This window comes from Neomonachus schauinslandi, chromosome 12 (assembly GCF_002201575.2).
Source record: "Neomonachus schauinslandi chromosome 12, ASM220157v2, whole genome shotgun sequence".
Lineage (NCBI taxonomy): Eukaryota > Metazoa > Chordata > Mammalia > Carnivora > Phocidae > Neomonachus > Neomonachus schauinslandi.
Window position 1 is genome coordinate 93,124,236 of NC_058414.1, and position 14,775 is coordinate 93,139,010.

Here is a 14,775-nt window from a genome sequence, read left to right on the forward strand (position 1 = left end):
GTCTCCTTAGATCCCGTCTTGCCTTGACCGTGGCCGACTTCACACTACAACTAGAATGATCCTTCTAATGTGTAAATCTGGTCGCTTCACTTACCTTCCTGAAACTCTCTCATGGCTTTTTTTTTTTTTTTTAAGATTTTCATCTATTCTTTGACAGAGAAAGGGAGAGAGGGAACACAAGCGGGGGAGTGGGAGAGAGAGAAGCAGGCCCCCCACCGAGCAGGGAGCCCAATGCGGGGCTCGATCCCAGGACTCTGGGATCATGACCTGAGCCGAAAGCAGACGCCCAACGACTGAGCCACCCAGGCGCCCCTCTCATGGCTTCTTATGGCCCTAAGGGTCAAGTCCCAATTCCTTAAATAGCTTCAAAGTCCGCTGGGGTCCCGTTGGTGCCTGTCCTCCTCTTTTGGGGCTCCTCCCATGGCAGGCCACCTCCAGCTGTCCTGAACTACTTTCCGTTTCCGAGGTTGGCCGGCCTCGTACTCTCAGGCTGTGTTCTTTGCCTGTGTTCCCCTCCCTGTTTTTGCCCTGCTACTTTTTATTTCTCCCCTAGATTTACACTGCAGTGTCACTTCCTGTAAAAACCCTTCTCTAATTCCCCCAAGACTAGGTTAGATATTCCTAAATGGGCCCCTGTTATGGAGCATATAAGAGTCATGTCACGTTACCACTGTTGAATTGTCTTTCTTCCCTTCTAAACTGTAAACTTCGTGAGGGTGGGGAGTGCTGGGCTTATTCACCAGTATATCCACACCTAGTACAGTGCCTGGCACGTCCTTTAGCAAGAAACAGGTCTCTTACTTTATCACCGATACTTGCCAAGAGCTGTTCTTTGCCACTCGATCTGAAGCTGCTTCAGGTCAGGACCAAATCTGGGTCATTGAACCATACCCAGCACTGTGTGTTAAATGAGTTGATTTCACCTGCTACTTTTGGGAGCTTTATCACACTAGAACTTATAAAAAAAACACTATGGATGTAAATTTTAAAAATTAGATGGAATTAGGAAGTAATGTGATTAATGAATGTGCTATAAAATCTATATACTAATGAGTATTGTGCATTCAATGTTGTCTGAAGTTAAGAAAAAGGATTAAAGCATTTATTTTAGAGTCAGGTTGGCATGGGTTGGAATTCCAGTCTACTGTTTAGTAACACGGTGATCTTGGGCAAGTCCGTTCCTTCTCTGAGTCTTAACTTCTTCATACATAAGATGAGAATATAATGTCTGTCTTGCAAGGTTGTTACAAAGGTTAAAGGTTTGTGAAAACAGGTGCTGTAGTATCTGGCACGTGGGATTGCTCCGTGAATTTCAAGTTATTTTCTCTTTTATTCCGATAAACATGCCTTTCCTGGAACATTTTTGGAATTTCTTTTTTGAAATCGTTTTCAGAGCTGGCTATCGATGATCAGAATATATCAATGGGAGAAATCTTTTTTCTTTGAGGACATGTTTGATTTTTAGAAACAGCTTGGTTCAGAGAGCAAAATCAAGATGGTTAATACCATTTTTTGATATTTAAAAAGATTAAGTATGGTTATAATGAGATTTTCTTTCATAGTATTTAAATTGGTACATATTCTAGCTTTCTCACAGGTGGCATTGACAGCATAGTCCGTCTGGCACATTAAAATCCAGGGAAATAATTATAAAGAAATCTTTTGATTTTTGAATAGCACTCTGATAAATCAAGCAGTATTAGCAAGCTCAAGAGAACTGAGGTCTTTAATCATATACTTAATCACAAGTTAACATTGAAAATTTTACTACTAGCAAAAAAGAATTTAGGATACTGTGATCCAAGTTGCTGTATTCTTGTATGTATTTGGGGCCATTCTCTTTTCATCTAGGCCCACAGGAATCCATGTGGCTGAAATGCGGTAAGGAAGATGGTATCTTACTGATGACCCCGAGGATCCTGGCACCTTCAGAGGCCTGCCCCTAGTGGGACGGGAGGAGCCAGCTGGGGGAAATGGACAGGGATATACAGGCCTTTATAGTATATACAGCCTTTATAGTAGTGTAGAGAGCTTGTACAGAACAGTCTGTAGGATGCGTTCATCAGAGAAGAGACCGAAGGCACAGGTTATTCTATCTGTAGGAAAAAAACAATCGGTGTTTGGAGGAGCACAGTTCTGTGTGGTTCTGTGTGGTGGTAGTGGTACCCCCCTCAGGGCTAGTGTGGAAGCTGGACTGAGGATTAGCCTAATCCAGGGGGACCCAGTGACAATGCTCAGGTTACTACAAGGAACGCAGGTTTATTTGGTGATCTAGCGGTTGCTAAGGATTTAGTATCTTACCTCATCATTGTATAGAGGTCATGAATGGGAGGTGTCAGAGTCAACTATAAAGGGTTGTTGACATATTATTTTTAAATATTTGACTATTCTGTACCTTGAGTTTCCTCATCTTGTATGTACGTGTGTAAGATCTATATAATCGTTGCTATTAGGATGATTCACTGAGAGCATTTGGGTAGGAGAGCAAAACGTGAATATTCGTGAGTCTGGCATGGGGGAAGGGAGAGAAGCTCATGCACCTACCTTTTGCCGAGGGGGAATAGTGGGGCAATATCACTCAAGTAAGTGGGGACTGAGCCTGGCAATTAAGGTGCCTTGTGGACTAGACTTCCAAGGGGTTGGTCCTCCTAAAATGTTTATTATAGAACAGCATGCACTTTTGAGGTATGGTGTTGTAATTTTAATTGAACATTGTTCTTAGGTTTCAGATGGGCAGTATTTTTTAAATTAAATTTTAATTCCAGTATAGTTAACATACAGTGTTCATTTAGTTTCAGGTGTACGATAGAGTGATTCAACACTTCCATGCATCACCCAGTGCTCATCACAAGTGCCCTCTTTCAGCCCCATCACTGATTTTACCCACCTCCCCTCTGGTAACCATCAGTTTGTTCTCTCTAGTTAGGAGTCTGTTTCTTAATTTCTTTTTCTTTCCCTTTGCTTGTTTTGTTAAATTCCACATATGAATGAAATCATATGGTGTTTGTCTTTCCCTGACTGACTTATCTCACTTAGCATTACACTCTCTAGCTCCATCCATGTCCTTGCAAATGGCAAGATTTCACTCTTCTTTATGGCTGAATAATATTCCAGTGTGTGTGTGTGTGTGTGTGTGTGTGTGTATACACCCCACATCTTTGTCCATTCATCAGTCAGTGGACACTTGGGCTGCTTCCATAATTTGGCTCTTGCAGAAAATGCTGCTATAAACATAGGGGTGTACATATCCCTTCAAATTAAGTGGTTTTGTATTCTTTGAGTAAATACCCACAGACAGGCAGCATTGCTCTTTCCCCACGCATGGTGCTTTCTTGCTAAAGCCAACTGCTTTTTGACATCTAGAGGTTGTTCTCCAGCCTGGCTGTGGAAGGAAAATCATTGTGTAGCCTTGGACAGCAGCTGTGTAAAAAGCAAAAGTTGTTTAATCTCTTTTAGTTCAGACTTAACTATCAAAATTAGGTTTTGAATAACTGTAAAAATGCAAAATTCAAGGTCTTCAATGTTAGAAGGAAGGTCTAGGAAGAGATTTTTTTTTTTAAGAAAGAATTTAAGTGAAAGAACCTTTTCTCTTTTTAGTTCTTTACTATAAATTGTTTATTGGCTGAGTGTTTTTAACTGTTAACCAGGTTGAAGTTACTATCTTAGCAATGCCAGCAACTTGCATTAGAGTTGACTCAACGAGAAGATTCTGGCGCCTGGTGGGCAATCAGCCATTTAAGGTGCTCTTACAGTATAAATGGCATAAACGCATTTTAGGAACCTTTATGTTACATAGATGAACATTTTTCTGATAGAATGTTTTCATTTTTGCAAGCCAAAGTTTCACCTCATGCCAAAATTTCCCACTTGTGCAGTAATTGAGTGTCTGACAGAGATATAAAAAATAAGAGCTAACACAGTAGCAAAAGCAACTAAACATCAAATTTATTTCTGGCAAACAAACTGAGTAATTTCCACTGGATAAGACAGATGCAGGATATGTGCATTAATCTTCTGTTGCTGTGCTAACAAATTACCACAAACTTCGTGATTTCACACAACACACATCTATTATCTTACAGTTCTGTGGGTTACAAGTCCAACACAGGTCTTACTGCACTAAAGTCAGGGTGTCAACAAGGACTGCATTCCTTCTGGAGGCTCTAGAGGAGAAGCCATTTCCTTGCTTTTCCAGCTTCTAGAGGGTACCCGCATTCCTTGACTTGTGGCCTCCTCCCGTGTTGAGCGCCAGCAAGCTTGCACCTTTCTGACCCTTTCTCCACAGTCACATTTGCTGCTGATCACAGCCAGGAAAATTTTCTGTGCTTTTAAGGACCCTTGTGATGAGATTAGGCTCCCCTGCATAATCCAGGATTATCTTCCCATCTCCAGATCCTAAACTTAATCACATCCGTTAAATCCCCTTTGCCACCTAGGGTAACATATTTTCATGTTCTGGGAATGAGGATGTAGACATCTTGGAGGGAGGGGGTCTTTTGCCTACCATTCTATGGAAATACTTAACACAGGATTTCACTCAGAGAAAGTACTTTTCACATGTGCTCATAATGTGTCACAGGTCTTTAAGAAACTTTCACTTGGGTGTTTTATAGGAAAGAGTTGTGCATATTTAAAAAAGAAAAAAAAGTTTTATTTGTTTGGATCGGAACTTGCTTATTAAAGCTGATGTTCATTCTCTTTGTTTACTTTGATAGTGACAACCTGCTAAGGAGAGCAGCCTGTCAAGAAGCTCAGGTAATATCATTTAATGTGCTAAAATTAAAACCTGCTTTATCTCCGTTGTGCAGAAAACTCGGGCTATTCCAGGGGACCAGCACGGTGCCTTGCATCGGAGCAGTGTGGATTTTTTCCCCCTACTATCAGGGGATGATGAGTTAGGCCGAGAGCCAGCTCGGAACAGAGCGGGAGGAAGTTAACCATCTGGTGAAGAGCAGTTCTAACGCCCACCCCTTTAGACTTGTTTACTTCTGGATTAGTCCTAAGAACACATACATGGGCTGGTTGGAGCTCTGGGAATTTGTTCCTGTCTGTGATTGTCCTTAAAGATCGTGCTAAGCCCTGAATCTTCCCTGATCCAAATAACCCCCAAGGATTTCTGTTCAGGACAGGTGTTACCCCTTAAAGTCAAATCTTCTTTAAAGCCCTTGATTCATATTTTTAAAGCCTGTCTGTTTAGCACAGCTGATTCATACCATGTGTGCATTGTTCTCCCAGGCCCATGATACTGCACTTAAATAATCCTATCTGGCGGTATTCTTGTTAAATTATAAATCCTTTGGAGTTCAAGACCACCTTTTTGTTCTTCCCTCCCTTCCAAGTTTGTACGTTATGCCTTGCAGGTGAATTTCCCTGACTGAGTTGCCTTTTTGTTGTATGTCGTTTAAGCTTATGATATCAGAAATACCAAAAAAAGAAACTGAAGTAAAAAATGACAAAGGTATGATGTATTTAGTGGAAGGAGGTGGGTGGCAGACCTCATGTTTGTTACCGAAATGTTTTCACGGATGACAATGACAATAGATCGTATTAATACATTCCTCTCTTTGGTGGTGATCTAAGTGTTCTAAAACTGTTTTAAGAATTTGATTACTCTTTTGTTTTATCTCCTATGGCTCTGCTGTTTTGAAAATGAATGATCCCCACCCCAGGGTGAGGTGATTCCCACCCTGAGCTAATTTTCCATTAGCAAGTAGAAAAGCTTGGGAGGGGAGCCTTTTCTTGGTCTCCCAAAGGAAGGGTGGTCGCAGGGTCCTCTTTCTTGTTGACGCAAAATGCCTCTTCCCCCTCTGCGCTGAATGCTGTCTCATCCTTCTCAGAGACTCTTCCTCTAGTCGCTGCTCATTCTCCTGTTTACCTCTTCCCACGGCTGGAGTTCGTTCCTTCCCAGCACCCAGGGAGCTCCTTCCATCCGGCAAACGGAAGCGAATTCATCCTTAGAGCCTACTCCAGTTACTTTTCCTGTTTATGGCTTCCCTTTACAGTCTAAATTCTTGAAAGAGTGATTTTTTTAATCTCACATAATCTCAACTCACTATAGTCTTATATAAACTCCTTAACGCACCGTAAACCTGCGCCTGGAGTTGCAGGTAGGTAAGAAACTAAGACAAAGAATAATCTGGAACTGTAGATCTGGAGTCTGGTAGGCCGGAGAAACTGGCTAACTGAGTAATTTCTGGCCACATTCCAGAAAAACTGGATAGAAAAAGAACACATTACAATGTTTGGAGATTTGGCAGCAGAATATTAAGGTCGAATTCAGGAAACAATATTTCTTTCTGAAGCATTCAGAAAAAGTGTATTTTTTGTTTTGTTTTGTTTTAAAGCAAGAAATAGACCATGCAGAGAATGGCTCCCTGGTGGACTGTCAGGGAGGTGGTGGTCACTTAATAAAAATCTTGGTGTAACTCATTTTTCTCCTGTCTTTACTTTGTGCTTCCATACCTGAATTCTGCCTCCTTGGCCCAGACCTGATCCCCACCAACAAAGACTCAACATTTTGACTCTGGTGTTTTCCTCATTTTTGTTGGTGGTCTTCTTCAGTCCAGGTGGAATAGCATTAGCTCGTGTTCTTATTTTGAGGCTGCACATCTGGTTCTGTGTGCCTCCGAACTCTGCCTCCTCCTTTATCTGCTGTTCAGAGCTGACAGAGTAGAAGTTGGGGTTTTGGAGTTAGATGTGAATTCTAGGCTTGTAATTTATTAACTGTGGGACTTTGACTTAATCTTTCTGCATCTTGGTTTTCTGAACTGTTAAAATGAGAACATTTAATATGTCCTAAGTTTCTAAGAGCTAAGAATAATGTGTAGGACAGCGGCAAATACTAGGTGGTTAGGAAATATTAATTATATTTCTTTTCCTTGTCAGTTGATGCTATTTATTATTATTCTTATTTCAAGTTTTTATTTAAAGTCTAGTTAGTTAACATATATGGTAGATTGGTTTCAGGAGTAGAATGTAGTGATTCATCACTTACATACAACACCCATTGCTCATCACAAGTGCATTCCTTAATCCCCTAGTTGATGCTATTTAGTTATCAAGTTATAGAAGGTTGCAAAGAGGAGGAGGCAAATAGACTATTAAGTTTATTTTTTTACATGTATGAAAATATGAAGATTAATTGGTATCACAAAAGTTCTTTATGAATAAGCTTTAGTAATAAATTGAAGGAGAAAAAGATTATACTCTGAAGACTACGGGCAGGTGGATTAAACTTTACTTCTGATAGACTGTGGCCTTGCTGGTTATGTGTTTATAATAAACCTAGCCACATCTTAGAAAAGTTACTTACCTCTAGTAGTTGAAGCAGGGTTTTTTTTGTTTTGTTTTGTTTTTTTGTTTTTTTACAAAATTTAGCTGATTGTCATTAAATAATGGTAGACTTGGTTGTTGTTCATGGTATTTTTGTCAATATGAAATCATGAAAGAACATTTTTCCCCCCAGAGTAGGTACTATGTCTCCTGGAAGTAAATTCCTTTGGAACGAAAGAATATATATAATCGCTAACTGAATAAAGGATATTTGCTTAAAACTTTCCTTTTTTCCTTTTTAGGTGTTTGGCAATCAACTCATTCCTCCCAATGCACAAGTGAAGAAGGCGACGGTTTTTCTCAATCCTGCAGCTTGCAGAGGGTAGTTCAGTTTGTGATTTGTCACATACTCAGTTTTCCTGCGTGGGGGGGAATGTCACAGAATATCAGGAAGCTAGTTGGACTGTGTAGAATTGGAAGAAGTAGGTTCCCTGCTCGTCTAGCAATGAGATTAATTTGTAATGGAGAAATAGCGGTTAATGAGCTATAACTGTAAAGCTAACTGATGCTTGGCAAACTTGTCTAATTGAAATTTAATAAAAATCCCAGAATTAGGGGTGCCTGGGTGGCTCAGTCAGTTGGGCGGCCAACTCTTGGTTTCGGCTCAGGTCGTGATCTCAGGGTGCTGGGATTGAGCCCTGTTGTTGGGTTCTGCACTTAGTGGGGAGTCAGCTTCAGGATTCTTGCTCTCTCCCTCTGCTCCCCCCTAAAATAAAAAAAAAAAATCCCAGAATTAATACTCTCAAGTGAGTCTTACCTGCTTGAGGATAGTTCCTGCTGTTGTGATGTATGGGATTTCTCCGTTCCAGGATGTTCCACAATGGCCAGGAACATTGTGGGCTTGTGAAATCAGAAACATTCTAAAAGGAGTGAACCTTGAGCTAAGTCTTGGAGGTCAGCAGAGGGAGAACACTCAATCTTCCTGACTGAGGAAATAGCTCGGGGCAGCGGGGGCCTAGCCACAGGGGTAACTAGTTATGTCCCTTGCTATATTGCAGGCCAGTCTGTGACCTGGTCTAGCTGACCTGGAAGAGTTGTGTGAGGGAATTGTGGGAATTCAGGTGTGAAGAATAGTTGGGACTTTGGTCGATAATCACGTATATCTGTCCGTTTATTGTTTTTTTTTAAGATTTTATTTATTTTTTAACAGCGAGAGACACAGTGAGAGAGGGAACACAAGCAGGGAGAGTGGGAGAGGAAGATGCAGGCTTCCCGCTGAGCAGGGAGCCCGATGTGGGGCTCGATCCCAGGACCCTGAGATCATGACCTGAGCCGAAGGCAGACGCTTAACCGTCTGAGCCACCCAGGCGCCCTGTTTTCCACTCATTTTTACTTTGAACTTAAAAACTGCTCTAAAAAATAAAGTCTATAAATTTTTTAGAAAGTACCTTAAGCAAAAAAAATTTGTTTCAATGTTCGTTGCAGTTCTCATTCAGTTGGAGAGGTGAATAAAAAAGACCTTGTTGAAGGTTTTTAGAAGAAATCATTTAAAACTTAAAATTATTTTTTAAAAATAGTAAGAATGAAAAGGTTGTGTGGGGTGGGGAGGGGAGTGATATCTTTTATTATCCCTAGTGACCAGAACAATTCTTTGTCTTTTTTGAGGATTGGAAAATTAATAAATATGTATTAGGTTGGATTCTGGGGCGCCTGGGTGGCTCATTCGGTTAAGTGTCTGCCTTCGGCTCAGGGTTCTGAGGATCCTGAGAGGATCCTCAGGATCAAGCCCCGTGTTGGGCTCCTTGCTCAGCAGGGAGCCTGCTTCTCCCTCTCCCTCTGCCACTCCGCCTGCTAGGGTGCGCTCTCTCTCTCTCTCTCTCGGTCAAATAAATAAAATCTTAAAAAAAAAAAATGTGTTAGGTTGGATTCTATAAGATCTTAGATGACATCAAGATATTAAGAACAACAACAAAAAGACTAGTTGGGACCAGCTTGTAACTAGTCTTGTGTAAGACGCAGGAGTTCTGAAATAAGTTTCTCTAGTAATTTGAGATAGTGAATGTGGCTTTACAGATATAAGGACAAATCATGCTTTTTTTTTTGGATAGAGCGAGAGCTCGAGCAGGGAGGGGCAGAGGGGGAGAGGGAGGGAAAGAGCGAGAATCCTAAGCAGGCTCCACACGCAGCATGGAGCCTGGTACCGGGCTCAGTCTCACAGCTCCAAGATCACGAGCTGAGCTGAAATCAAGAGTCGGACACTTAACCGACTGAGCCACCCAAGCACACCACGCCTTATTTTGAATTCTGCAGTTTAAGATATTTACCTACAGATTGTCTAAACTGGCTCTGTGACTCTGCCTAATTGAATCCTACTGGACGGGCTTTGTTAGGGCCTCTTCCCTCCCCCATAAACACCAGTCTTAATGCCTATTGATCATTCTTGTTTAATACCAATACTAAACAATACCAACAAATGAACAGGTTCTAACACAACACAGTCAAAATATCTAAGGTAATTAAGCAGTGGTGGCCTGTGGCAGAAGCTAGTAGAGAACTGTGTGGGCTCTGGAGTTTGAAGGACGGGACTTATATATTCTTCTGCTCTGTGATAAGGGAGTTACTTAGCTTCAATCCTCAGTGCACTCATCTGTAAAGTGGGAAAAGTAATAGTTCATACCTTATAAAATTGCCATATAGAATAGGTGCCTTTGCAATTAAGTGAAATAATGCCTATGATGTGCTCAGCATTTCCATTTCATGGTAAGCACTGAGCGAAGGGAATATAAGCCACTGTGATTATTATTGACCTGTCGGCTAGGTTCAAAACATTCTCTACTTTGCTCCCCCACCCTTCCCGAAAGTGCTCGTAGCTCTCCCTCTGCCTACTTTAATATAACTGTTCTAGGTCCTGTTCCTTTAGAGACCTACTTAGTTAGGAACTTGCTAATTCTGATACAGAAAAATATATGGCAGTTTGTTTAAGCTATAATCTGTTACTTTTAAAAGTTCCTACTTATAAGGGATAATTACATTAAAAAAACAAACTTTTTTAGAGCAGTTTTAGGTTCTGTTTATATTTTTACATGTAAATGTATTGGCGTTTTTAAAGTTGGATTATTGTTTACAAGTAGAATATTTTTATCTTTAAAGGTGAGGCTAGGGAAAGTCTGCTAAAGTTATTGTCCCCTTTAGCAAGGTGAATCCCTGTGTGCTTCTGGGTATCGACCACTCTGAAGCTCTCCAGCGTCTTTTTTTTTTTTCCCTAAAGCTTTCACTATTTAATTGCACTCTTTTTGTCATCTTGGCTCTACTCTGACACGTAATATATAATTCATCATGTAGCTATTTCATTATGTAGTGCTGGTTTAAAACTACATAGGCGCTTTAAGAAGTAAGATAACTGTGTGTTTAGCATTAATAAATAATACATTAAGAAGTAATTATTTTTGTGTGTGTACGTGAACCTGGAAATTGCGGTAGGTATCTAAAGTTTTTATTTAGTTCTGGTGCTGTCTCACCTTTAATTATATAATAAATAATGCATTTCTTACTGGTAGCACTTGTTTTTCAATGTTTTATATGGAACATTAGAATTTTAGAGATTTTCCGTAGCTGTGGCATCACATAAAGATGTGAATAAAAGCCCAAATGTTCAAATCATTATTTCTTTAACTTGGAGGAGCTTACAGATTTGTTAAAAATGATTAATATAGCTGACTGAGACTTGTCCAGAGTTTTGCTTCTCAGATAGAGCTGATCTACCTCCAGCTGATACTTTCTTATCAATCCAGTAATGAAAACAACCCTGGAAGGGGAAACATTTGTAGTATCACCAGCTTAGCCTTTTGTTGTTGGGTTAAGCCCCAGAAGTGGTGAGCTGGAAAGGGGGAATTTTCATTTAGCCTTTCCTGTTTGTTCCAATAAGCATTCAGGTCAGGAGAAAGGGAAGGGGATATTTGTATAATTTGCTTACAGCATGCTCAGGTAGGCCCTTGGTCTGAGATACTTTTTTTTGAATGGTCCTTGTGAAAATGTGTTCCAATTTCTCCATTTCTATTTTAATTCATAAGAAATGTTATGTGCTTCTGTCTGCCATTTGGTGGTTATTTCTTTTTAAAGAATGTTGAATTTTTTTTGTGCATGACTATACATGCACCTCATTAGCTACCTTAGCATCTCTAGAATTCTAGTATAAAATACTCTTAAGAGAGTCAAAGCATGCATCACTGGTTTAAAAGAAAAATCTTTGAAAAAGGACTGAGTAAATGTGGATGTGAAAGTTACATGTTCGCTGTTGTTTTGAAAGTTCTAGTTTTTGTTTGCTTTTTTTCCCCTGATGCGATAGTTGAAAATATTTGGGTGAAAAACAGGTCCACTGATTGGCATGTTAAACTTTGAGACCATGCCACTGGGGACTTCTTGCAACTTTTGCATCCCTTGATTCCTGGGCTGTGTTTCTGACTCCTGACCGGAATTAGACAAGAGTCACTCTAAGAATGATGTGTACGATGCTTTTAAAACACACACACACACACACACACACACACACACACTCTTTCTCTCTCTCTCTCTCTCTTTTCAAAGGCTCTTTAACTGTTTCTGTTCTCACAAGACTTCGCAATCCTGCTGTTTCCTTTCCCGCAGAATTTACATGTCTGCATTTGGGGCAGGTTCATTTATTCACGCATTAGTGCATTAATTCATCAGATACTTAAGTATCTTCTGAGTGTGCCAGACATAATCCTAGAGGCTGGGGGGCTCTAGGATTATAATATTTGGTGTCTGTTTTTGCAAGGCTTCCAGTCTCATCCCAAAGACTGTCCTGCAAATCACTGATTGTCATGCCATATGGAAATTCCTCACGGGGTGTATACAAAGTGATGGGGCCACAAAGAGAAGGATGTGACTGCCTGGGAGCTTCAGACAAGCTGCCCATTATCCTAAAGTTGCATTAGATAATTTCAGACTTTCCTTTTCTTAGCAGAATTTCTGCCTTCGTGGAAAAGAATTTTGCTCCTTCTCCAGGGATTTCACGACAGGTTTGAAATTCAAGAAATGGAGATACCTCTAGTATAAAAAGGATGTATTTCTCCCTCAAAGGTTGTATGTCCACTGAGTTAGAATTAATAAATTTATTCCCTCAAGCCACATGAAAAATGTTAAATACACTGTCCTCCCTCTACCACTGGAATATAAATAAGTTATATGAGGACTTATTACATCCTACTTAAGTTGCAGGTGTTTTGTCTGCTTTGTCTTGTTGTATCCCTAGCTCCTACCCCCTGTGTCTAGCACGTATTAGGTGCTCAATAAATACTTGCCGAATGAATCAAGCATTATGTCCTGAGAGGGGCCATATGTAGTGTTGCATTCTTCCTCTAGAGGAGCTAGATAATGAACTGCAAGCATCCCAAATGGTGAGAGCTGATTGTATTAGAAAGTAAACTCCTGGAGGCCCCAGAGTGTTAGCGTCTCCATTTCTATTCGTAGAACCCGATGACTCATTGTTCGACTTTCTGCACTTGCACAAAAGAAGGAAACCTGTGTTTCTCAGGCTGTTTCTTGTTCTACTCTAGCGAAGATGGTTGGGCTATTTTTTCTTCCTCTTGAGAACTTGTGTCAAAATTTTTGTATTTTTTCCTTTACAGCAAAGCAAGGACTCTATTTGAAAAAAATGCTGCCCCGATTTTACACTTATCTGGCATGGATGTGACTGTCGTTAAGGTAAGAACACTCCAGTGTTGATTTTATCCGAGCTACCACTCCTTATGACTTAGCCTCTTCTCTTGACTTTGTAGCAGAAATCACTTATCACGTAAGAAGCTGGGAGCAGAGAGATCAACGTTGTGTCTTTGTTCTGATCGTTAATAAAAGTGGTTTTGTTTTTTTTCAAAGCATTGTCAGCTTTTCATTTTCAGAATAAGATTAGATGGAGGCATGAATTTGGTTCCTGTCATCTGAAAGCTAGGATGTGGAATCATTGTCTCTTGGAAGATGAAAGTAGTTATAGCTGTAAGAATTCTTTTCCTAAAAATAAAAATATTTCCACTTTGAGTAGTTAATTTCTTGGTAGCTCCACAGACAGGTAAACATTTTCTCTCTGGTGAGGAATTTTCAGTGGTAAAGCTTTAGAATTGGCAATATTTAGCTAAGAAAAAGGGACAAAAATAAGTTAGAAGGAATTGTGCTAGATAGAAGATGCCCTAAGACTCCACCTTGTTGACTTTTAAGTGGTATGTGTGTGGTGAGTACTCAGGTGTGTGCATTTGGTGAAAATCACTCTTTTGTCATGTTTGTAAGTCTGTGGTTTATTTTTAATATTACACACTTTCATGAAATCAGAGATGAAAAGGTAATTTAGTCCAGCTTACCATGAAATGTTGAACTCTTTTGTCCACCTGGTCTTCGATGTGGTCTTCCAGGTGTCTGTCTCCAGGGATGGGAGAAAGGGGAAGAGAACTGACATTGATGTGAGTGTTTGTAATGCACGTTAAACTCTATGTGTGAGAGAGCCCAGAATACTTAGTAAGAGATCTTCCTTGAATGTTCGAGTGAACTCCGATCAGACCATCTGGACCTGGAGCTGTCTTTGAGGGCAAAATGTTTTGTATATTAAATGTCTTTAATGGTTCTAGAAGTAGTCAAGTTCTATTCTTGAATTAATTTTGGTAAGGCAATATCTTCAAGGAATTTGCTGCTTCCATCTAGGTTTCAATTTAATTGGTATCAAGTTAATAATTTCCAATTTTTAACTTGTAAGTTTCTGTAACATTTGTAATATCTTGTTTTACTTCTTCATTTTATTTATTTGTGCCCTCTTATTTTTCTCTCAATAGTCTTGTGAGAGGTATGTCAATTAATCCTTGTCAAGAATCATTTTTTGGCTTGTTGATCCTCGTTGATGTTTGTTTCATGAATTTCTAGTCTGTTTTTACTATTTCCTTCATTCTACTTACTTTGGATTTTTTTCTGCTGTTCTGTTCTCACATTTTAACTTGGATGCTTATTTTTTACCCTTATCCTATGTATTGAAAGCTATAAATTTCCCTCTATTGCTCCAACTGCATCTTCTAAGTGTTGATATATAGTATTTTCATTATCATTCATTTAAAAATATTTTCTAATTCCCATCATGATTTTTGTTTGACCTATGAGTTATTTAGACATGTTTTTAAATTTCCGAATATAAAGTTTTTCTAGTTATCTTTTTGTTATTGATTTCTTGCTTAATTGCATTATGGTCCACTAATGGCCTGGTGTGTGTTTTGTTTTCATTATTGGGTACCAGTTCTGCACACGTCCAGTAAGTCAAGTCTGTTCATTGTGTGGTTCTGGTCTTCTGTGTCCTTACTGATTTTTTCTTCTGCTTTAACTATATTGAGAGGGGGCTTTTGGAAATCTCCCACTGTTATTGGGGGTTTTTCTGTTTCCCTCTGTAGTTCATTTTTGCTTTTTATATCTTGAGATGATGTCAGTAGATGCTCTCAGGTTTCAAATGGCTTC

At 39.7% G+C, this 14,775-nt stretch overlaps 1 protein-coding gene across 3 annotated transcripts in view; it reads left to right on the forward strand.

Annotated features, from left to right (window-relative positions):
• Positions 1-14,775, forward strand: part of AGK (acylglycerol kinase) — an 81,457-nt gene that overhangs the window by 21,947 nt on the left and 44,735 nt on the right. For all 3 annotated transcript variants that reach the window (XM_021692849.1, XM_021692850.1, XR_002480467.1), the window contains exons 3-5: positions 4,716-4,755; positions 7,575-7,654; positions 12,921-12,996. In XM_021692849.1, coding sequence (XP_021548524.1) covers positions 4,716-4,755; positions 7,575-7,654; positions 12,921-12,996 — 196 coding nt within the window. The remainder of the gene's footprint in view (positions 1-4,715; positions 4,756-7,574; positions 7,655-12,920; positions 12,997-14,775) is intronic.